This window comes from Natator depressus, chromosome 5 (assembly GCF_965152275.1).
Source record: "Natator depressus isolate rNatDep1 chromosome 5, rNatDep2.hap1, whole genome shotgun sequence".
Lineage (NCBI taxonomy): Eukaryota > Metazoa > Chordata > Testudines > Cheloniidae > Natator > Natator depressus.
Genome location: NC_134238.1, coordinates 41,470,237 through 41,495,222, shown reverse-complemented (window position 1 = coordinate 41,495,222; position 24,986 = coordinate 41,470,237). Strand labels below are relative to the sequence as shown.

The 24,986-nt window shown below is 40.1% G+C and overlaps 1 protein-coding gene across 5 annotated transcripts in view; it reads right to left on the bottom strand.

Moving 5' to 3' along the window:
- ERBIN (erbb2 interacting protein) overlaps positions 1-24,986 on the bottom strand; it is a 208,224-nt gene that overhangs the window by 93,659 nt on the left and 89,579 nt on the right. For all 5 annotated transcript variants that reach the window (XM_074952640.1, XM_074952637.1, XM_074952636.1 and 2 more), the window contains one exon: positions 22,351-22,468. In XM_074952640.1, the coding sequence (XP_074808741.1) occupies positions 22,351-22,468 (118 nt within the window). The remainder of the gene's footprint in view (positions 1-22,350; positions 22,469-24,986) is intronic.

Sequence of the window (24,986 nt, the reverse complement as noted above, 5' to 3'; positions counted from 1 at the left end):
ATCCCAGAATGATGTTTGCTTTTTTTGCAACAGCATTACACTTTTGACTCATATTTAGCTTGTGATCCACTATGACCCCCAGATCCTTTTCCGCCGTACTCCTTCTTAGGCAGTCTAAACAACAGAGGGACAAAAGAAAAACCAGTTAAACGTATCTTTGTAAAAGTTTTCAATGTTTTTATGAACTCTGCACATCCAACATGTTAATATAAGGATGAGCAGGTAATAAGTTTTTAAAGAAACTCTGAATACCTAAAATAGATCCCCTTGGGGAAAAGACAGTGAGAGACATTAAAGGGAAACAAGCAATTAGTGAACTCAACTGCAAACAGAAATGCAGACCTTGCTGGGCTTAAAAATAAATTCTTTAGAGTTCTCAAAAATATCAACCTATTTACATACAGTACTTTAGTTTTCAATTAATTCTAGATAGCTTCTAGTGATTGTGATGAGGCCACTACTACTATGTTTTAAAAAAACAACTGAATTATTAAGCATTTTTTCTCTCATCTCCTTCCCAAGCATATCATTTACCCATTCCAAATTAAGGCCAGAATTTACACACAAACATATTAATAACTCTGTTGTTGCTGTTATTATTAGTTCATCCAAGAACTAAGAAAAAGGAGTAAAGCAGGAAGCTAGCACAAGAGACTTAACAAGGGAGAGCAAAAGGTGAGATGGGGACACTTCACTTGGGAGCATATGAGAGAGAAGGTGCAGTACTTGAACAAGACTGGAATTGTGCATCAGGGCTATTGCTCTTGGATCCTTTTGATAAGCAAAGAATACGTAGGTATTTTGCACTTGACTTTTTAAATGCAAGGAGTTCTACCTTAGGCTAGCTGAATTTCTTCATAGGAAGGTGGATCCAACACCACTGGATCTACCAGCAGCCTGCTTAGCCAGTCTGCCACACAGTAAGTTTGCCTCTGATGTTGAAGGCATGCAAGCATAAAAGAGGATTCCTGCCCAGATTAGAAAGGCTTGAGGTATCCAATGGAGGAGGATCCCCTATCTTGTTCCTTCCCACCTGCTGTTGCATGACAGCCATTTTGTTGTTGTTTGTAAACTAAAATCTGACATCCGAAGTTCTCTGAATGAATTGCAAGAATGCTTCCCAGCCTTCCAACCTGGCACATTGTCACCATTATCCTTACTAACCCAGAGATCCCTGCCCTAGAGAAAACCCATTCTAGATTGGTCATCAGTCCTCTTCTCATGGTGAATTAAGAATCCATGATCTTCTAGGATCTAGACAATTGTGAAGGTGTCATAAAGGGCCCTTTCTCTTGAAGGTGCTTATGTAGTCTGCCATCAAGTCACCTGAGATCAGAAAGGGTCTGTTCAGAGCTTTAGAGGTCCAATAGTGCCTGGATGTCAGAGTTCTTGGGAACTAAATAAAACTGAGAAGACCCTATAGTGGTTCTGTCTCTTCTGTTCCACCTAACTAAAAGCTGAATTAAAGTTGTATGTGCAAAGAATAAGAATTCTTAAGCTCTGTTGATAAATGCATGTGTCATAAAATCTGAGGTAATTCTATCACCCATCTTGCTTTACTGCAAACATGTCAATACTATTATGTTGTGTCATGGCTCTCAAGTCAGCTACAAAAATATTTTGGGTGTCCTTTATGTCGCAACCACAAGGCATGGTCCAGCCCCTTCATATTGAGAGCTGCTCTCAAAACTATGACATGCAGCAAACCTACTGATGCAACTAAACAATTATAACAGGTCCACAGCAATGTTGTATGTAAAGGACTGACTATCTGATTTAAACAGATGCCTAGTATGTTTTGTGGCCTCACACTGAAGCGGCATGTGCTGTACTGTTGAGACTCAGCAGCTGATTATCTCTACCACCACAACACAGTGATTTTGAGAAATCTTAATTATAACATGCCAATAAAATTCTGGTTACTAAAGAAAAAACACATCTCTCTACTAGGCTACTAATGATATAGTACTCCTGATTGCACATGAAGGGCTTGATGCTGAGCACCCTCAACTCTGATTGAAATGAGAACTGTGAACTCTAAGCATATTGCAAGATCAGACTCTAATGGCACAAACAAAGCAAAAGATGGAAACTGTTTAAAAAGATAACTTTAGACCAACGACCAACCTGATCCTGAACTCCTTTACTGCGTGTAACTATTTTTAACCCTTAACATGTGCAGTGCCCAACACAAAAGGAGCTTGACCTTGACTGGGACCTCTTGGATGTGTTGTGACAACTGGGCCTACACATTTACTCAAATTGTGAGCTCAACTGTAAAAAGTAGGTAAAGGTACGTAAGATGTTACAATAACCTGGAACAACAAATGTTGACGAGTAAAGGTATTAAAGGGAGACAGAATAACTGAATTAGTCTAAACAAAAAGGCCAAGTTGACTTGATTCGAGGACTGTGTTGAAATTATGCTAGTTAAAAACAGGAGATGTGGAACCAGAAGTTAAAGAAACAAAATTGGAATGTCAGATATTAAGACTAATTGGTGGACAAAATGAGGAGATGGGCTATTCCACCCACAGTTCCCATTTGGTCTTGGGGTCTTTAAAAGAAAGATTTTTTGGGGAAAGTAGGAAAGAACAATGAAAGACCAACAACAAGAACAGACTGGAACAACAGGTGAAAACTACTGTAGTGAGCTTCACCATTGTGGCTGCCACCCAGACCATTTCCCAGGTCCCCAGGCCTTCATCAACCTGATTCCTGAGTGATCTCCTGGCTAGAATGGGCCAGAAAGAAAGGGACCCAGATGATATCACCATGCCTACCTGCTTCAGCTGAATCCCAAACCCTACCTGAGATAACAGTTACCACCATCTTTGCTACCATCTAAGGGTATGTCTACACTACGAAATTAGGTCGAATTTATAGAAGTCGGTTTTGAAGAAAGCGTTTTTATACAGTCGATTGTGTGTGTCCCCACAAATGCTTTAAGTGCATGTAGTCGGCAGAGTGTGTCCACAGTACCAAAATGGAGCACTCTGGGATAGCTCACGGAGGCCAATACTGTCTAATTGTGTCCACAGTACCCCAAATTCGACCCGGCAAGGCCAATTTTAGCGCTAATCCCCTTGTCGGGGGTGGAGTAAGGAAATCGATTTTAAGAGCCCTTTAAGTCGAAAAAAAGGGCTTCGTCCTGTGGATGGGTGCAGGGTTAAATCGATTTAATGCTGCTAAATTTGACCTCAACTCCTAGTGTAGACCAGGGCTAAGAGACTATCAATCACGGGGTCTTTTCAATCTCAGATTAAATTTTAAAAACCGCAGCACCAATGGCAGCCCATCCCAACTAACTTTTCTTTTCCCCACAAGGACAGTTATTACCATCTTTGATACTATCTAAGAGACTGTTGAAGTGGTTTCTCCTTCTAAAACTTTTTCCAGCCAAAGGAAAGGGAACAAAAAAGACTGTTAAAATGAAAGCCTTATTTGATACTTTACATTTCAAATGTTAATTGTTTTTCCTTCTTTCAATGTTTTCAATAAAAGGTTAAAATGATTTTTAATGAATTGTTTGTCATAGTACTAAGCAGGTTTCTCTATACCAAATTCTGAACGTTGATTAACACTGTTTAATGTTGGATAGTGACTGGGTTTATGTTAACACCTTTGGTCCGTTTATTCCATCTAAATTAATAGAACAGATACTACTTCAATACAAACAATAAACAATATCTATAAGGCAATTAGAGGACTACTTTATATTAATATTTATATTTATAATAATCTTACCAAAGGAGAAAGGTTGCTAAACTGAACTGTAAGAGCTCCTTTGTTGCACATCATGTTTACTGATCAATTTTCTAATATCAAAATAAAGTTTCAGGATGAAGACCATGGTCAACAACTCCACGCACTGGACACACTGGAACCTTCTTCCAGAAAGATAAACTGAGTTTGTGCAGGAGACGGAGCTTTCTTGGGGACTGTTTAAAGATTGTGGAACAAACTCCCACAGGAACTAAGGACCACCACAAATCTCATTACCTTCCATTCCAAGTACAAGGAGTGCTTCTTTAACCTTGTTTTCTCTAACATACACACAGGCAGTATATACACATTTAAAAAAAAATATGCCCCCAAAACCAAAATCCTACCAAAACAAAACACTACACTGCACACACAATTTCCCCCTTGGGTACAGAATGAGACAGAGAACATATCACATGTGACAGATGTTAGTTATGTTACTTAGTGCACTACTAACACACAACATCGCTGAGGGCAATATATAGACTGGAATCTCAACAAGTTACTGATATAAATCCCCAAAAGACAATATTCTTGACCATCCCACTGAATGTTGATGATTAGGACACAAAATATAATTAGGAACCTGAAACTCTATTTTGCACTGTTTAGCCATTTATCCTCATCTAAAATCAAAACTTCACTGCACTTGGCCAGATATCTACAGAAAATCTCATATCCTGAAATACCCGTTTATAAAATTACAGGTCATGGGCCATATAATCAACTGAGATCCAGGCCCTTTGCAGCACTCAAGTGTCTCAAAAGGGACAGACTTTGGCCGTAAAAAGCCAGTCAGGAATTGCCCTGGTGCAGAAGGCCTCTTCACCACTGTAAAGAAGACTGATGCAACTCCTGGTGCCAGCCCCATCCTCCCACACCTGCATAGCAATTGTATCAGCTGTAAGGAGGGAGCATGACTTCTCCATCACATATTCTCCGATGGCATAGGTTCCCTATTGGACAGAAGTTAGAGCAACTCTTCAGCTACTCTAATCCTCAGCAGGACCAGAGCAAACTGGCTCTGAGAATCAGGGAGCCTACTTCCCTTCCTCTCTTCTAGACAAAAAATCGGGTCCTATATCTTTTTGAGAATAAGTGATCCATTTTGTTTGCAAATCACATCGTACCAAATTTTGCAAAAGACACAGGCTGTTTCTTTTTAGTGAAAATTCTCCCTAATTGAAACACTTGAAATAAAAGCTGCACTTGGTACTCTACCGGTATCCTGATCAGGAAACAGAACATGCAAAGGTGGATTTGAAGTACACTCAGCCAGACTGCATACTTTGTTAAACTGGTGAAAATCCAGAGCAACTACCTTGAAATTTCTCCAGATTTCATCTAGCGTTAATGAGAGCAGAATCTGACTCACATCTTTAAACAAATATTGGCAAAAGTAAGTTAAAAATATACATAGTTGAGATTCAGAAAGGTTATGCATGTTAATATGATAGGCAACTACTATATTAACTGGATAGCATCCTTATCCAGTTATCAGAGTATCACTGATAACTAAGTTATTATGATTCATTAAGTCATATCCGATAGTTAACAGTCTCAAAATGTTATGGCAAATTTGAAAAAGAATGTGTGGAAAATATTTGATTAAAAGAAAAGCCATACATGGCCATACAAGAGTACAACAGATATAAAAACTATTATATCAATACTTTAGCATATTGCTACTCTTCTGTATCAAACATGACCAGCATCAGCTGAACTGCATGTTTAATATTAGAGTACACTACGTGTATTAAGGAAAACGTCACAAAAGACTTGTTAAACTTTCATATGAAACTGGTGATGAGCACCTACAAAAAACATATAAACTGCATATATAGTAACATCTACTAAGGAAGAGTAAAGTATCAACATAAATTTGCTCAACAGCCAAGTATATATCAAGTATCCAAATACAGAAATGTTAATCCACTGCGCTTGATATATAAAACAGACGGCTCTGCAGTAGCCTTATGTTTGATTGTGCCTCGGCAAAAGGCATTAAAAGCATCACTGGGCTTAGCGACACTTACATTTTATAGCGCTCTAACTTGCTGGCTCAAGGGTGTGAACAATCACTCCACTGAGTGCAGCAAGTCAGAGCGCTTTAAAGCACTAGTGTAAATAGGCTCCTCGCGCTGGGAGCCGCGCTGCCAGTGCTCGGAGCTAATCCCCTCGTGGAGGTGGATTACCAGGAGCGCTGGGAGAGCTCTCTCCCAGCGCTTGCAGTCGACCGCACTTGCACGTCAAAGCGCTGCCGCGGGACTGCTCCCACGACAGCACTTTGCAGTTTCAAGTGTAGCCATGCCCACTGCCACTAATCTTATCCCCGTGTGTTTTACACAATTTATTTGCTTAGTGAAGACTAAGTTATTGCTTATCTGTGAGAACAAGACTCCTTTTTCCATCGAAGTGTGGCTCTGTAAAGTAATCAAAGGGGAAAATATATTTAAAGATGACTGGAGGGGGAAAATGTTTGCTGTGCAGTAAAATGTATTGGCTACAGGAACAAAGTCTTGATTTTGTGTATATACACTACAGACGTAAGCTTCAGCTGGTGTACATAAACTTTAATCGTGCTACTGTGAGATATGCCAGCCGAGGATCTGGCTTTACATTCAGTTACAAATAAAGAACAGAACAACTCTTAGAGGTAAATTCCTATTAAATCAATAATTAAGAATATGAACAACTCATATACAAAGAAGTCTGACACTGAAGCTGGTCAGCAGTTAATGCCCTGTTCTTAAGAAAAGCTTCTTCTACCACGTTACCTGCTAAAAGATGTCTATCAGTCTCACTCAGTACTTTTAACATTGATAAAAGCCGTCATTCAAAGCACAAAACTTCATAACAGTGGGAATAAGGGATGAGAGTAATGAAAAACAAACCTATTTTGCTGCTGTTTTGCAAGTACTATGAATTCTAAAGACTATTTCTGGAAGTGAATTAAATGACTGTTCTCTGGGTCTCAGTGGCTTTAACCATCAGGAAGTAGGAGGCAATATTTATCAATCAATTGTACCAAACCCCCAGGCCACCCGCTTTCCTTCTGCTGTTTACCTCCCACACGCTAGAAGCATGGAGTTGCAGTCACTTCTGTCCTCTCTTTGCTATCCCTTCTTTCATCTCTCCTTCTAGCAAGAAAACAAACTGAAATGAAGATACAAAGAAGGAAAAGTAGAAGGATAAACACAAACAGGCAGGGGAGAAAGCCTGGAGAAAGAGAGATGAGAAAAAAGGGTCAAGAAGGGCAGTAAGCAAGATGATTCATTCTATCTCTTTCTTCTCTTCCTTCTGTCCCTAGTGGCCAGAATTCCAAAAATTGTTTCTCTCCCCACCTTCTAGGTTGATCACTAGATGTTCAGAAAGTAACCCCTTATCTTCCCAGAGAACTGGTGATCCTCCTGGCTTTGAGAACAGCTTGTCATTAAACTTCCTTTCTTGTAACCATCAACTCCACAAACAGAAGCTGAGAGTTGAAAGTCAATTTCTTCCTTCCTTATGCAAAACCACCAGGAACAGATTCTGTTACACCTATATAATCTCTATTGTCTTTAACGGGGTAGTTTTAGTGCATCTCAGGGTAGCAAGTTTGTCTCTCCCACAGCTAGGGTTGGATTGAGACAATCTGGGGCCTGAAGTATACCATGACACAAAGCCTCACCATGGCCTTGCACACCACTTGGAGTGGCAGTGGCAGGGGCCACTCCTCTCCCAGAGAGACAAGGACACTGGCATGGGACACCTTTCTTCCTACCAGAAGCAGCAAGGGCCATCTCTGCCTCTCTCAGAGTGAACTCTAAATTCAGAAGAGTGTGTATGTGCTCTTCCAGACTGTATCTGCTTGGATGGGTGGGTGGAGGGAAAGCTATGCCCAGTGGAAGAGCAGATATACACTGAGTACTTTTGAAAATCCCATCCACCATGCTTAAGTGCCTAATAATGCTCAGCTCACTTTGAGTAGAAATGGAACCTTCCCCCTACCCACCCACTTTTCTCCAGTCATACATACTCTTGTTGGGGTGGTGCTGGCAAGGGCCCTCAGTGCAACCGATCTTGGAGTCAACACTCCATTGAGATGAACAGGGCTGTTCAATCCTTTCAGAGCTATTGTTCCAGGCTTATTACAGACTCAAGATAGGTTTCACAGCATCGGTTACACTCTGATCATGTTTTACGTAATCAAAAGAGCTAGAGATTCACTTTTTTTAAATAGAAAACCAGTGCTAATGTAATCACATGACTCCATGAGCCACAGACCCAGGCATGGATCCATAGTATTTATGCCTTACTCTAGCTCTGCCTTTAGCCATAGAGCACAAAGTTTTTGACACCTACAGTATGTCCCATCAGTTCATGTTCTGAGCCCTTGAGAGATGCTGCCAATTGATACAACTGCTTTACTGGTAAGAATCCCAGCAATTTGAGTCCTCACTGTTTGTATATGGTTGGTCACATATACATATATATACACATACACATACATATATATATAGTGTGTGTGTGTGTGTGTGTGTGTGTGTGTGTGTGTGTGTGTGTGTGTGTAAGAAAACCTGTGCCTTGAAATCTGTGTAAATACTCTACTTGTATCAAGAAGAACAACTCAGATGGCTGGAGCTCTCGTTTATTATAGATTGAAATGTAGTAAATAAATGTACAAGCCATAGGCACCTATCACCGGTAATTCAACAACTAGTATTATCATTAAAAAAAAAGGGCCAATATTCTTCATCTTGCCAGAATCAAAAGGTAGGAATAGTAACTCCATCTTCAAGAAAAAAAGCCCAAAGTCTCAGCAGGCAGGCAAAAGTCAAAAGACAGAAGCCAAAAATCTTGTTAAAGAAAAAAAAAAAAAATCACATCCTGTTGTGGTAAGAAAGACCCAAACACTAACTGGTACTGAATGCAGTGGGATTATAAATAAGATTAAGATTCTGTCACAGGTATTTTTAGTAAAAGTCAGGGACAGGTTGAGGGCAATAAACAAAAATTCAGGAAAGCCCACTACCTGTCCCTGACTTTTATTAAAAATACCCTGGAGTAGAGAGAGGGCAAACAGAGCACTGCTGGGGCTTGCAGCTGCTCCAGCCCCAGCCTGGCAACTGCTCCTGCGACAGGGGCTGACTGCTGCTGCTCCAACCCCACAGGGGCTAACCCAGCCCCAGCCAGTGCTCTGGGGCTGGCCACCAGCCAGCTATTCCAGCTTCTCAGGGCTGACTGCTAGCCAGCTGTTCCGGTTGCCACTGCTCCAGCAAGCCCAGGGCTGACAGCTACTTCAGCCCTCTCCCAGAAGTAATCACAGAGATCCCGGAAAGTCATGGAATTCATGACCTCTGACAGAATTGTATCCTTAATTATAAAATACGCCACTCATGCTTTTGTTGGGAGGGAGGGAGGGAGGAGAGTTTATGTTCCACTTGTAGTCACACATGCAGCTATTTGAAGGATTGAGGATCAAACATAGTACATAAAGGCAGTGCTACTCCTGATTATTCTTCTGGAGATGAGCTTAGCAGCATTCATGCATAATTAATTTTTTATTCTGATGATGAGCATAAACCTCAAAAAAATATTAAGCAAGACATAATACATTTTGTTGCACCTAGAACATTAAAAATTGGCTCTATTTACAACTTCTTTCATTTCCTGAGAGGATATTAATTTAGATCTAGTCCTTACACAAAAAGTTTGAGATCTCTCTTACCCAGATCCCAGTCCTGCAAGATGCTAATTTCATACAAACTTGTCTTCTACTAAGCCTGAAGGAATTTAAATTGATACTCCACTCCATGCCGGACATGGCCTATAAAGGCCATCAACATTCTCTACAACTGTATGTATTATAGAAATTCAGATCCAAGTGTGATGAAGGAACAAAACCTTGCTACAATATTACATCTTCTGCTATGTCATTTATGTTGCCTGTTCACAAGGCCCACAGAAGAGTCCAGCGCCCTCAGAACAAAAAACAAAACCCATCTGCATGGTGTCTATCTTAGTCAGCACAGCTGAACCTTGGTACACCTCTACCCCGATATAACACGACCCGATATAACATGAATTTGGATATAACGCAGTGAAGCAGCACTCCGGGGCGGGGGGGGGAGGCGGGTGCACTCTGGTGGATCAAAGCAAGTTCGATATAACACTGTTTCACCTATAACGCAGTAAGATTTTTTGGCTTCTGAGGACAGCGTTATATGGGGGTAGAGGTGTATATCCTATTTTGTACATATCATAAAAGCATAAGTCGAGGAAGAGACCTATAGGAACATCACTGAAGAGCCTGCTATCCAATATGGAAATCTGATACTAGGAAGAGAGCTATAACTGTGATAATGATGATACTTCTAAGATCAGCAGCTCTGTGTCACCCTTCTTTCTACTGCCACATCTCCTATGTCTCCCACCAGTACGACCTACTGACTTGTAAAAAGATTTCAGCCTGCATTACATGCTCCATTACTATTGCAGAAACACAAGTAATTAACATTCTTCAGATAAAATGCTCTGCTCTGTACTCATGAAAAAATGAGATGGCAGCTATAGATCTAATGCCATTTTCTACAGAAGAAAAAGTCAAATCACTTTCGCTTCATTAAGCCATGGTGCATTATTTCTCTTTTTGGAAATTCCCAATATACATTAAGTTGTACAAAACAGTCACGCAGGTATTGGCCTTTTCACCAGTGTCATGAGGACAGTATTTGCTCACTGGCTTCGTTGTCACCATTCACATTAAACATTTACAATAGGGACAGAATGAAAATGGTACTACTTCACCCCAAAATCTTTAACAAATCTCATAAGGTTAAAATCTGCAGCATGAACCTCATAAAAGGCTTAGAATACCTGACCTTGAAGAAAAGTTAAAAAACTGGGCACCTTTAGTTTTGAGAAAAGATGAGGAGGAGGTTGGGAGGTGGAGGAGAAAAGGATCTGATAACATCTTCAAATATGTTAAAGGCTGTTATAAAGTGATCAGTTGTTCTCCATGTCCACTGAAGGATAGGACAAGAAGTACTCAGCTTAATCTGCTGAAATAGAAATTTAGGTTAGATATTAGGAAAAGCTTTCTAATAGGGCTGTCGAATAATCGCACTTAACTCATGAAATTAACTCAAAAAAATTAATCGCAATTAAAAATATTTACTGTGATTAATCACAGCTTTAATCACACTGTTAAATAGAATACCAACTGAAATTTATTAAATACATTGGATGTTTTTCTACATTTTCAAATATATTGATTTCAATTAAAACATAGAATACGAAGTGTACAGTGCTCACATTTTTATTACAAATGTTTGCACTGTAAAAATATGATAATAGTATTTTTCAATTCACCTCATACAAGTACCATAGTGCATTCTCTTTATCATGAAAGTGCAACTTACAAAAGTAGATTTTTTTGTTACATAATTGCACTCAAAAACAAAACAATGTAAAACTTTAGAGCCTACAAGTCTACTCAGTCCTACTTTTTGTTCAGCCAATCGCTGAGAGAAAAAAGTTTGTTTACATTTACGAGAGATAATACTGCCTATTTCTTATTTACAATATCATCTAGCCAGCCCTCCGTGGAGAAAGAGGTGGTTAGGGACTATTTAGAAAAGCTGGACGTGCACAAGTCCATGGGGCCGGACGAGTTGCATCCGAGAGTGCTAAAGGAATTGGCGGCTGTGATTGCAGAGCCATTGGCCATTATCTTTGAAAACTCGTGGCGAACGGGGGAAGTCCCAGATGACTGGAAAAAGGCTAATGTAGTGCCAATCTTTAAAAAAGGGAAGAAGGAGGATCCTGGGAACTACAGGCCAGTCAGCCTCACCTCAGTCCCCAGAAAAATCATGGAGCAGGTCCTCAAAGAATCAATCCTGAAGCACTTACATGAGAGGAAAGTGATCAGGAACAGTCAACATGGATTCACCAAGGGAAGGTCATGCTTGACTAATCTAATCGCCTTCTATGATGAGATTACTGATTCTGTGGATGAAGGGAAAGAAGTGGATGTATTGTTTCTTGACTTTAGCAACGCTTTTGACACTGTCTCCCACAGTATTCTTGTCAGCAAGTTAAAGAAGTATGGGCTGGATGAATGCATTATAAGGTGGGTAGAAAGTTGGCTAGATTGTCAGGCTCAACGGGTAGTGATCAATGGCTCCATGTCTAGCTGGCAGCCGGTGTCAAGTGGAGTGCCCCAGGGGTCGGTCCTGGAGCCGGTTTTGTTCAATATCTTCATAAATGATCTGGAGGATGGTGTGGATTGCACTCTCAGCAAATTTGCGGATGATACTAAACTGGGAGGAGTGGTAGATACGCTGGAGGGCAGGGATAGGATACAGAGGGACCTCGACAAATTGGAGGATTGGGCCAAAAGAAATCTGAGGAGGTTCAATAAGGATAAGTGCAGGGTCCTGCACTTAGGACGGAAGAACCCAATGCACCGCTACAGACTAGGGACCGAATGGCTAGGCAGCAGTTCTGCGGAAAAGGACCTAGGGGTGACAGTGGACGAGAAACTGGATATGAGTCAGCAGTGTGCCCTTGTTGCCAAGAAGGCCAATGGCATTTTGGGATGTATAAGTAGGGGCATAGCGAGCAGATCGAGGGATGTGATCGTTCCCCTCTATTCGACATTGGTGAGGCCTCATCTGGAGTACTGTGTCCAGTTTTGGGCCCCACACTACAAGAAGGATGTGGATAAATTGGAGAGAGTCCAGCGAAGGGCAACAAAAATGATTAGGGGTCTGGAACACATGATTTATGAAGAGAGGCTGAGGGAACTGGGATTGTTTAGTCTGCAGAAGAGAAGAATGAGGGGGGATTTGATAGCTGCTTTCAACTACCTGAGAGGTGGTTCCAGAGAGGATGGTTCTAGACTATTCTCAGTGGTAGAAGAGGACAGGACAAGGAGTAATGGTCTCAAGTTGCAGTGGGGGAGGTTTAGGTTGGATATTAGGAAAAACTTTTTCACTAGGAGGGTGGTGAAACACTGGAATGCGTTACCTAGGGAGGTGGTAGAATCTCCTTCCTTAGAAGTTTTTAAGGTCAGGCTTGACAAAGCCCTGGCTGGGATGATTTAATTGGGGATTGGTCCTGCTTTGAGCAGGGGGTTGGACTAGATGACCTCCTGAGGTCCCTTCCAACCCTGATATTCTATGATTCTATGATCTGAACGAGAGAATAAGTGTTCGCATGGGACTTCTATAGCTGGCATTGCAAGTTATTTACGTGCCAGATATGCTAAACATTTGTATGCCCCTTCATGCTTCAGCAGCCATTCCAGAGGACATGCTTCCATGCTGATGACACTCATTAAAAAAATAATGTGTTAATTAAATTTTTGACTGAGCTCCTTTGGGGAGAATTGTACGTTTCCTGCTCTGTTTTACCTGCATTCTGCCCTATATTTCATGTTATAGCAGTCTTGGATGATGACCCAGCATGTGTTTGTTTTAAGAACACTTTCACTACAGATTTGACAAAATGCAAAGAAGTTACCAATGTGAAATTCTTAAAGATACAGCACTCGACTCAAAGTTTAAGAATCTGAAGTGCCTTCCAAAATCTGAGAGGGACGAAGTGTTGAGCATGCTTTCAGAAGTCTAAAAAGACCAACACTCTGATGCGGAAACGACAGAATCCGAACCACCAAAAGAGAAAATCAACCTTCTGCAGTTGGCATCTGACTCAGATGATGAAAATGAACGTGTCGGTCCGTACTACTCTGGATCATTATTAAGCAGAACCAGTCATCAGCATGGACACGTCCTCTGGAATGGTGGTTGAAGCATGACACATCAATATCTTGCGATGTTGGCTACAACAGTGCCATGCAAACGCCTGTTTTGACTTTTAGGTGACATAGTAAACAAGAAGTGGGCAGCATTATCTCCCGCAAACGTGAATGCACTTGTTTGTCTGAGCGACTGGCTGAACAAGAAGTAGGACTGATTGGACTTGTAGGCTCTAAAGTTTTACATTGTTTGAACGCAGTTATTTTTGTACATAATTCTATATGTGTAAGTTCAACTTTCCTTATGAAGAGATTGCACTACAGTACTTGTAATGAGGGAATTGAAAAATATTATTTCTTTTGTTTTTTACAGTGCAAATAGTTGTAATAAAAAAATATAAAGTGAGTACTGTACACTTGTATTCTGTGTTATTGAAATCAATATATTTGAAAAAGTAGAAAACATCCAAAAAATTTAAATAAATGGTATTCTAATATAGTTTAACAGCACGATTAATCGCGATTAATTTTTTTTTTAATCATGCGATTAATTTTTTTAATCGCTTGACAGCCCTACTTTTTAACTATAAGGATAGTTAAGCTCTGGAATAGGCTTTCAAGGGAGGTTGTGGAATCCCCATGACTGGAGGTTTCTAGGAACAGGCTGGAGAAACACGTCAGGGATAGTTAAGGTATACTTGATCCTGACTCAGCATAGGGCTGAACTAGATGACTACTTCGGGTCTCGAAGCACTACAATTCTATGTTTCTGTGATTGACTGCCACGTTACCTATATGCCAGCAATCTCAGAAAGTGACTGACCAGTTGAAAGATTACATCTGAGGATCCATGGGTCTGGAACGCAGGTGTGCAAACTGCTGTGTCGACCCCACCACCCAACAGCTCTGGCGAAGAGGTAATGACAGTCTATGAGCCCTATGGGTTCGAGCATGACTGGATGTCCTGTCAGTGCCTACTGCATTTCCTGAGTAACCCAGGAACAGTATTTAAGGCCTAAGGAAAACGCCTAGAGGTTGTCTGTGCAACCAGGCGGATCCTCAGCTTACTGCTGCAACAGACTTTTCTGTGTGCTTCTGATACCTTGCCTTGCTCCTAGTTCCCGGCTCCAGCCTTGCTCCTGATACCTTGCCTCATTCCCGATCCTGGTTCTTGGTCCCCTGCTCTGCTCCTGTCATCTCTTGCCCTGCCTCTGTTCCATTCACTCTACCTCAGCTGACTGCCTTGGTTCTGACCCGGTGCAGCTCCCGACCCCAATTCCCAACGATTCTATAGCATGATAATAGTATGGACTGCTGATTCTAGCTTTAACAAGGTTTAGTCCAGATGGTCATCAAGCCCCCTTCAAGCCAGGACACGGCTTCGATCCACATCTTGTAGCCAAGATCTTGACATTACAAGTTATATTAAAAATGACGCATTATGCGCTTGCAACACTAACAGACCCAAGGTTCAAGATTTTCTAGCTTCCAAAAAACTTGACAAAAGACCCACTGTGACAGAATGGGAACTTGGGTGCACTTGAAGGACAGAAAAGTGTTAACAGAGCAAACATTTTTGTTCAGTTAAGCACTACATAGAACATAGTTGTTCCAACAATTTCTACTTCCTTGTTTCTTCAGTACATTGCCTAGCAGTCCTGCTACTCAAAATTTCAAAAATCTACCTTTGATGAAATGACAGATTTCTGCTCAGCAAATCCAGCCACAGGTCGAGCATTACATGCCTGCAATAGTGTGCTGATACTTCAATGAACCACGTAAGGATATTAAACACCTGTCCAGTTCAATACTATTAGGAAACCAAATCATGGTCACCTTCTCTTAGATTGCAAAATTATCCACTAACAAGTATATTCTGAGAAGATGTTTAGCATGACAGATGAGATAAATAAGCCAATCTGATGTAAGCCTATGCAACACAAGAAAATAGAAGTTTTTGTAACAACCTTTAATTGTATTGCTTAAGATAGCTCTGTTGCCAAGAAGTGACTTTTTACCAGGCTAAAATAGTAAAGTTCCCCAATGTTGCTAGCAAGGCCCAGAATATTTTTGTAAATGCTGCGTGAAAATATTCATGACTGGAAGTATGGGTGAAGATTAACAACAACAACAACAACCACCATTGATCCTGCACAAAGCATGTAGAAGCCTAAGGAGGAATGTAATCTGCTGCATCTCTTAACTGGCACCCCAAATTTAAGAGATGTGTTTTTCAGCACTTCTAAGTCATCCCCTACTGATTCCATGTTTTTTGTATTATCAGGACACCTACACTTGCAGTTGGTGGTACTCTATATGGTATCATAGAACTGTCAGTAAAACACTTTTCAGACGATTTAAAAGTCAGCTTGCTCACCCCTCAACTCTGAGTGGATCATGTTATTGGGGTATCAGGCCTATAATCCCCATTTGCTCTGAAGATTTCCAGTGAGTTGTCATGGGGTGGAGCGACCCAGAAGTTGCAACCTTAAAGATCCAAGTAAACAGGGAAAAAGGTGCATCTTATGTCCTGAAGCTAGCTGAAGGAAAGCGGAGACCAAGACTTCACAGGCCATGCCAGCTGGCCTAGCCAAGAGCCAAAGAAAGCCCAACGGCATGAGATACCAACCAGATGACATCACCTGATCCTTGAACTGCAGTCCTAGCCCTGAAGCTAAGACCATGCAAGCTGAAGAGACTTCTTCTTTAAGTAACACTTATTTTTTCCTTTAGTGGAGACATCCACAATATTATTTACTTTTCCTTTTTAAAAAGTGTGAATGAGTGTGTGAATATCAAAGAAATAGCATGTGTATATATAGATTAAATAAATCCTACTTCAAAGCACTTTGTGCTATCCTGGGCCATAAGAATGTTGCAGAAACTGTTGTATGCAATAGCTGTGCCGGTCCCAGGATATTAGAGAGACAAGTTAGTCCACTAAAAGATATTACCTCACACAGTCTGCCCATAAAGGGGCAGACAGAGGTGGTCAACCACTCTGTATCACAGTGAATAAATCAGATGGGGAAAGAGCCAATGGTGAAAGTCACCTGGTAATATGCAGCTTTGAAGGGAACTCAGCACTACTTCTAAGGGCAGGGAAGTAGATGGTGTCTCCTTAAGTTTCCAGTGATACCAGTTAATCAAGTCTTATGCTAACTTCATGATTTAAATCTCGATTGTGTTAATTTAATGCTTTGGACAGTTGCTGAGTCCATTCCATATGGTCATCAATTGGTTGATTTATTAACTCAATTTCAATTTCAGTTGTAGCTCCAATTCGCTAATTGTATTGCTAATCCTTAGATAAATAGAAATATTTTTAGTATTTAGTTTTAGCGACAAGTTTAAGTGACTATGTTTGTTTTTACTAATTACACAATAAAACCAAAAAACCAAACAGCTGGTGTTTATTTCAAACACAACAACATGGGTCACAAAATCCTCACTGAATTTTAATGGACATTGAGAAATCATTTAGGAACTCCTTGGCTCTAATCCTAAACTAATACCTTTATCCCTAACACAAAAATAATACAAGAGACCAGGATCCAGATTGCTCCCTAAACATGAGCATATGTTGTTTTTGAAAGTGAACTGAACAAAATTTAATTACTCAAGTGTATTCTGGATAGAGACACTGAGTCACTGTAATGAAACTGGCAATGACAAGATATGTTACTCGTAAGGTCCTTACTCCCCCAGGAAGGCAGAGACTGAGGCAATGGCAGCTACAGCAGCAGCAGAGCACGGGGAGTGTCATGCCATCAAAGACTCAGGACATTCAGGTTGCTTTCAGAATCCTCTGATGTCCACATGCAAAACTGAACTGAACTATATGTGAAAGCAGAAGGCAGTAAAAAGCATTTTTCTGGTGATTAGAGAGGGACATTTAAAGAAAGAGTGAGACTTAAGGCATTAGAAGAAACCAAAAAGTAGCACTAACATAATAGGAAGGGTTAAGAACAAAAGTAAAATATATGTGGGATTTGCAGAGCGGAAGGAGGACATGCTGGATTAGCACTGGTAGAGATAGTTGGGTGAGGCCCCTGGAGAGAGAAGTGGGAAGAGAGAAAATAATGGCTTGGGGAAATCCAATATATGTAACTATGACAATATTTTGCTTATATGTTGTTTGTATGTTACTGTTAGTCTAGGCTCTTTAACTGCAGGATCTGTTTTTTGTTTATCCCAGTAAGCATCGGGGCTTTATTGGGCTAGGTGCTGTACAAACATTCAACCATTATAAAATATAAATTAAAAATATAGCACCAATAACTGTGTGTTAGTTTAATTGCTCATGCCTCTTCTATTTGATGAGAGTGGTGCCTCACCTAATTTTTCATTGTGCCTTGACAGTTAGGGGTTTGCGTTAGCCCATTCTCTGTAACTTCAATTACACTCTGTCTCAAGAAAACATTTTACCAAAATGTTGAAAACATTAAATACAGATGGATCAATTAAAATAATCTGTGACAAAATTAATCACTGCCTGCTTCTCAGTGGGTGGAAGAATTACAGATACAAGTACAATGAGACCCCAATTCACCAAGCCATTTAAGCACACACCTAAGTGCTTTGCTGAATCTTGGCCTACGTTAGGGTAGCATTGTGTCTCAGAATTGCCATGGCAGGCACAGGGAAGAAAATAATACCACTGTTGCCAGACACATGCACATTAGGAGGATGGCCTGCAATATGAGCCTGAATACATACTTTACTGCATTTTATCTGTGAAATAATATTTTCATTACATATATGGAGAAAAGGAGTTCATATACATTTTGTATATTTGTAAGATACTTTTTAAAGTTCACAAAAGCTGTCTCCACTGGATTCACCCATTCCCATTTGAACTTACCGAGTTGGCAAAACCAAAAAGACTGCCTCCCAGAATGTATATGATGTTAATGATCCACCAAACACTATCCTGGTGATGGTTTACTGGAGGACACCAAGATTCCCCCTCACACCACCACCCCTACCTAAATTTTACAAAGCTTTTTAGGCACTATTTGAGAGTTCTGAAATATCTTTTTCCTTACCAATTTGTCTTGTCTTAATTGTACATATATACTGGTTTGTCCTATCAGGATTGTTGATGAATGTTGGACTGCTGTCTTATTCCAAGTAAATCAAATTTTGGGCCTCCTAGCCTTAGGATACATTTAAAATAAAATTTTACATCAATCCCCAATTTAAATTAGAAAATAGGAAACCTTGATTTAAATCATTGACTGTAATCATATTTTTTGGTTGTACAAGATTCAGTCTCATTGGTTGGTATAACCATTGAAACGTTTATTATTTACAACTAAATGTAGCTAATTGCCAGGAATAAGCTTTGAGGATACAAGGGGGAGACAACAGAACTTCCCCTGGTGCAGTAACTGCAGCTAGGGAAAATGAGAGTGATGGGGGGGGGAAAAGAGAGAGAGAGAGAGAGAGAATCTCCCCCTTTCTTTACATAGCAAATTGAAAAGCCTGGGACAGTTTCAAATTTATCACACACTCTGGAGGGAACTCTAGAATCCCTTATCTCACCAGCCAGGATGAAAGGGAAGAGACAGACTCCTTTTCTGGCTTTTACCAAGCTTCCCAGAAAGAGTCTATCTGGGGATAAAATGTAGCATGTAAAATTTCAGGAAGATTGGTGGGGATTTTTTGGTTGGGGATGGAAGAGTTCAAATTGTGGTGAGTGACTGAAAGTTAGGTTTTATGATAGGAAGCTAACTTCAATCTTAACTATGAAGTAGCTACTACTGCTCCCATAACATTTAAATTACAAAAAACAAAGTTATTTCACAGTTTGAGATACCAAATTATACAGCTACTGCCTCCTTAAAATACTTTATGCCTCAGTAACAAACATTCTTTGAGTAGATCTTTGTACGCTTAGTTAAAGGTTGCATTATTTTGGAAGGACAACTCTCTACAGCTGGTAACTGATCAGTTTCCCCTTGTCTGTGAGCTGAGGAATTTGCTAGCCCTAGAACTAAAACAAAGAAAACCTTCTGATTCATTTAAATATAATTTAATAACTGCTATACTGGAAACAGTTATTTCTTTCAGCAGTTCAGGCTCGACAGAAGAACACTTCTTTTAATTTATAATTCTTGCCATAGTGGAAGTATTTAAGGATGGTCCTTATTTAGTTAACACTATTAATTCACTTGTACCAGGAACATCATCATAATAATAATCAAATTACTATATTTCAATAACAATGCAGTGTTCATTAGAAAATACAATAAAATAGCTCAAATATAAAGCTGGTCACAAAGGACAATGAGAGGGAAACCAATATTTCCACAACAAGATGATGATGATTATTATTATTATTATTTTTTTTAATTTAAAGCGGAACCCTTTGTAACTCTGTGGAGTCATAGTTGGATGAATGGACATGTCATCCAAATAAAGCAATAAATTTGACACAACTAGATTATGGAATTGTGCAGAAATAATTAGCTTAAATATACAGAATACTCATTAACATGACTAATCTGACACTTGGATCTCTCCTTTCTTTAGAACTCTGGACTTCATTAGAGACATTCAGGAAAGAGATATCATGTACAAAACAGACATCTACAATTTCCATAGCAGGCTTCATTATGCATAACATCAATTTTATCCTCCTATTTGGCTGTATTTGCATATTGTAATAAACATTCTATATCCTTTAGTTTTACCCCTTTGAATGCCAAACTTCAGATTAAATTACATGCGCAGAACCTACAATATGGATTCAAGATTGTCTGGAAATTGTGCTCCTTAATACCAGAAACTGGAGACGATAGCAGAAATACACTACTAAACAATACTAGGAGGCCTCCAGGTTGAAAAATCTTGTAGAGAACAGCTATTTTCCGATAATACCTCTTGGATAACAAATGATTTTCTTCATTCCCTGGAAAGGCAACAAAACTTTGCTCGGGCTTTGAATGTTTTTAATAGTTTTCAAACAAAACCATTAATCGAAGCTGAGAAAACTTCACTGTGATTGTGGTAAATCCAACCTCCTGTTATAATGAATTTTTTTTTAAATTGCTATGCATTGTATGAGAATGTTAATTAAGCCAAAGTATGTTAATCTGCAATTGGTCTCCCATCATTAAAGTGAATTAATGAGGTGATACTGTACTGTATTCTGCAGCAACTTAGTTTCTGATCAGGCACACCACTTTTTCCTATAAACAAGAAAAACAAGTCTGCTAACAACATTCAGGGCCAGATTAACTCTCCTGTGGGCCCCGGGCTATAAGATTTTATGGGGCCCCTATATACAAGTCTTTTTCCTAATTTAAAACAAAATCACCACAATTATGGCATTGAGGCCATTAACACTATACTAAACTTGCCTTTTAATTAACATAAAGCCATTCTGTGGTCACATTTCAGTCTTAAAACATGTAGAATATAGTTAATTCAAAATAGCCTACTTCTTACCTTAGAACAGCTATTATATTAGTTTGTTTCTGGGAGGGAGTTTGGGTGCAGGAGGGAGCTCCAGGCTGGGGCAGAGTGTTGGGGTGCAGGAGAGGGTGAGGGGTGCAGGCTCTGGGAGGGAGTTTGGGTGCAGGAGGGGATTCGGACCGGGGGCAGGGGGATGGGGTGCAGGAGGGAGTGCGAGGTGCAGGCTCCAGCCAGGAGGTGCTTACCACAGGCAGCTCCCGCCAGGCGGCGCAGCAGGGTTTAGGCAGGCAGGCTGCCTACCTACCTACCTACCTGCCACAGCCCCACGTCACTCTCAGAAGCGGCCAGCTGCTGGCAGATCTCTGCGTGCCCCTGGGGGGAGGGGACAACGTGTCTCTGTGCTACCCGCGCCTGCAAGCGTAGCTCCCATTCGCCGGTTCCCAGCCAATGGGAGCTGTGGGGACGGTGCTGGGGCAGTGCGCGTCGCCACCTCCCCTGCCACGGGCCGCAGAGACGTGCCAGCAGTCAACCACTTCCAGGAGAGTGTGGGGCCACAGCATGCAGGCAGCCTGCCTGAGCCCTGCTGTGCTGGGGCCCGCCTTAGCCCGGGGCCCTAGGCTGCAGCCTCTAAAGCCCCTGTGTTAATCCGGCCCTGACAATATGAAATGTTTGAATTTGCTCCTGTTAGCCCACAACTACCAATTTGATAAACAAAAAAAACAAAAAACAAAAAAACCAAAACTTTAAAATAAATATTTTAAAAACCAAAAATTCAATCAAGAACATTCAAATTTCTGACTTTCCTATTACACTAAGAATTAGCTGTGTTCAGCAGTTAATTTTATTAGTATTAAGCAAAATAAACCATTTATATTTGGATTCAGCAAATGGAATCCACTGCTGAAACAATATACAGTAAACCAATAATGGTAATTATTACGAGCTCCTGGTTATTCTCTGCCTGTTACCAGTCACAAAAAACTTGGATCTCAATATTTCAGACTTCAGACTGCTACTTAACAGCCCCGATCCTATAAACAATTATGCATATGCTTTGCAACTAGGCCACTTAATATAAATGGGCCAACTCAAGGTAGTGCAGTTGAGGTATGGGTATGTTTAAGTTTGCAGGATCGGTGTCTATTTCATTCCCCTATCAATTTTTTTTTGTACTGAACTTCAAACTAAACAGTTTATTTCATTTTTGATACCTCTGAAAACAACAAATGTCACACAGACACATTACAATCAACATGTTTTTCCATACAGTAAGTTTGACGGTCACTTAGGTTGGTGATTTATATTTAATATTAAGACAAGTGTTTTCTGAAAGTAATAATAGTTGCCTCTGGGATTCTGTATATTCATACTGTTTTGCCCTTTCGCTCCTCTAAAACGTAACAACAAATAAAATAACTTACCATTCTTGCTGACATCCAGTTCCCTGAGATTAATGAGATTTGCAATGGATGCTGGCAACGTTGTTAGATCATTGTCTGGCAAACTCAGCTTGTGCAGGGATTGACAGTTAAAAAGTTGCTATTGAAACAAAGAAAAAAGTGACTGAGCATCTTTCCATTTTCTTTATGTCTTTTGTTTTTAATTCTTTTTAACTTCTGACCGTCTCACTAGAAAATCAGGATATTTGTGAAACACTGAATTACAAAATGTGCATCAGTGAAAAGCTGTAACCGTCCAGAGCCAGCAAGTGTGGCAAACGCTTATATTAGATGCTCTCTACAAACGCCTTCCAATGCTTCAGAAATCATTAACTAGAGCTAATATGTAGTAATGAGGAATACTAACAAACATTCACTTTTCAGAGTCAAAATGCCTGACAATTCTCAAATCTATAAATAAAAAAGCAGAAGCAATTGTAGGAGAGAGAGAGGGCACGCGCGTGCCTGGAGCACTGGCTCTGGTGCAAAATTTGAGGCCTGCATCAGAGGCTGTAAAGCAGTCAGGCCATGTATTAAACTAAATGCTTACAAGTTCACTGTTTGTTACATACACTTGGCCAAGTTGTTGCTAGTGTACTAGGCATTAAATATTTACATAAATATATTTTAGAAGGCTAGTACAAATATACCCCAATCTAGTACAAAATAATATGCATAAATAGAAATGTTTTGTCCAAGATATCAGAAACAAGTGGAGATAAACAAAGGACATGAAACACATAAAGTGGTACCTAAGTTGTTTATCTCAGTCTATAAATGTCAGGGTATCTCACCTGAACCCTTTATGTCGCTGAGGGGATAGCAAAAATTCCTGATAACTGAGCTGCTCCTTGCCATAGTGCACTCGTGTTAATGAATAGGGCAAGTTGTGCAGCTTGTTAGAACTGTGCCTTAAGGGCAATAAATCTGGCCAAGCACCTTTGTCACCAAACTGTGCTTGTGGTCTCTCTCTATGAGTAACATCAAGGTCTGCAAAATTAGCAGGCTGCACTCTCTACTAGTGCTGATAAGACCAGAGTTCCAAAAATAAAAGCACTAAACAGTAACAACATTCCCCTCTTCTACAGCAATTACACGTGCTTCCACAAATAAATACAACTGAAGTCTGCATTTAAAACCATCCATTTTGGAACACAAGCTTTAACACCCACACAGGTGGGTGTTAATTTTTTACAAAGGGATGAAGTTCATCTAAATTGAATATATTTAAAATAAATCTAAAATTATGCAGCCTCCTTATTTTCCCCTCCCTTAAAAGGCAATACTAAAGAAGTTTAACAGAGTGTGTGTGTGTGTGTGTGTGTGGGGGGGGGGGGGGGGGGGGGGAGGAATGACTAACATTTTCAAGTTATTAAGACGAGCAGGATAGTCTGTCTGTGCATATATATGTGCATGGGTTAATTTAAGAGAATAGACAGCCAATGGCATCTGTAAATATTAACAACAAAAATTATTTGTATTGGAGTAGTGACTAGAGCCAGAGCCCCATTTTGCTAGGCACTGTACAAAACATATAATGAAAAGATGGCCTCTACCCCAAAGTGCTTACAATCGAACTATAAAAGACAAGAGACAGCTGGTGAATAGAAAGAGATAAAGTTGAGGGGGAAAGCACAAGGAAACAAAGGAACGATGCTGACCAGCATGTTAAGCGGTGCCTGGCTGCCTAAACACTGTCAAGGTTTTTGTACATATCACAGCAGAGTTTTAAGGAAGGATTTGAAGGACTACCAAGTGTTTTCGTACGTATTTATGGGGAGTTCTTCCCACACGGGAGAAAGCATGACAATGCCTATTGGAAAACTTTACAAATGGGCAGCCAAGACAATCTGAGGATCAGAGGCAAGGGTCAATGTTTCAATAGCAAATAGGAGAGGACAGGTAGGCCAGAGATAATCCATTGTCCATGGACAGTAATTCCTCCAAAAGATTAATATTGTCATCTGTCATTAAATAGTGCATAACACTGGTGTTGAAGATTTGGTTCCTGATAATCTTGAGTAAGTCACAACTCATTATCATGATCTCTTTTGCAACATTTCCCCCGACTTATGTTCAAAGAGAATTCTGAGGAAGAACTGGCCAAACAGTGAGAATGTGGTTGGAATAGATAAAATTTACTTTAACTTTTTAGTGACTGCCCCAACAACTGCCATGAATATGAGTGAGAAGTCACTGGATTGCATTGCTCACATAATAAACCATTATTTCAACCACAAACCATGGAACAAGTCCCAGGAATTTGATATTCACATAACACCCAAACCATAAGTTTGGATGATGAATTATTCAAGAGAATAACTCTAGCCTGTGTAGTGACACAGTACCTTTTCTTCAGATATATGGACCTGTTACAAATCAACTAGCTTGCACCATCAGTGCTTTCATTAGTTGGATTTCCTTGGGTAATGTACTGGATAGGTGCTTTGGTTGGCATACATCTTTTGGAGCCATTCCTTTTTCTTACTATTTCCAACAAGACAATGTGCTCAAAAACATATCCCTGCGTGCAAACAGCTATATAGATTTTTAAAATCATACTAAATTTATTTAATTATTCATGTGAAAAGAATGAAAAACATATGGCACAGGCAGTG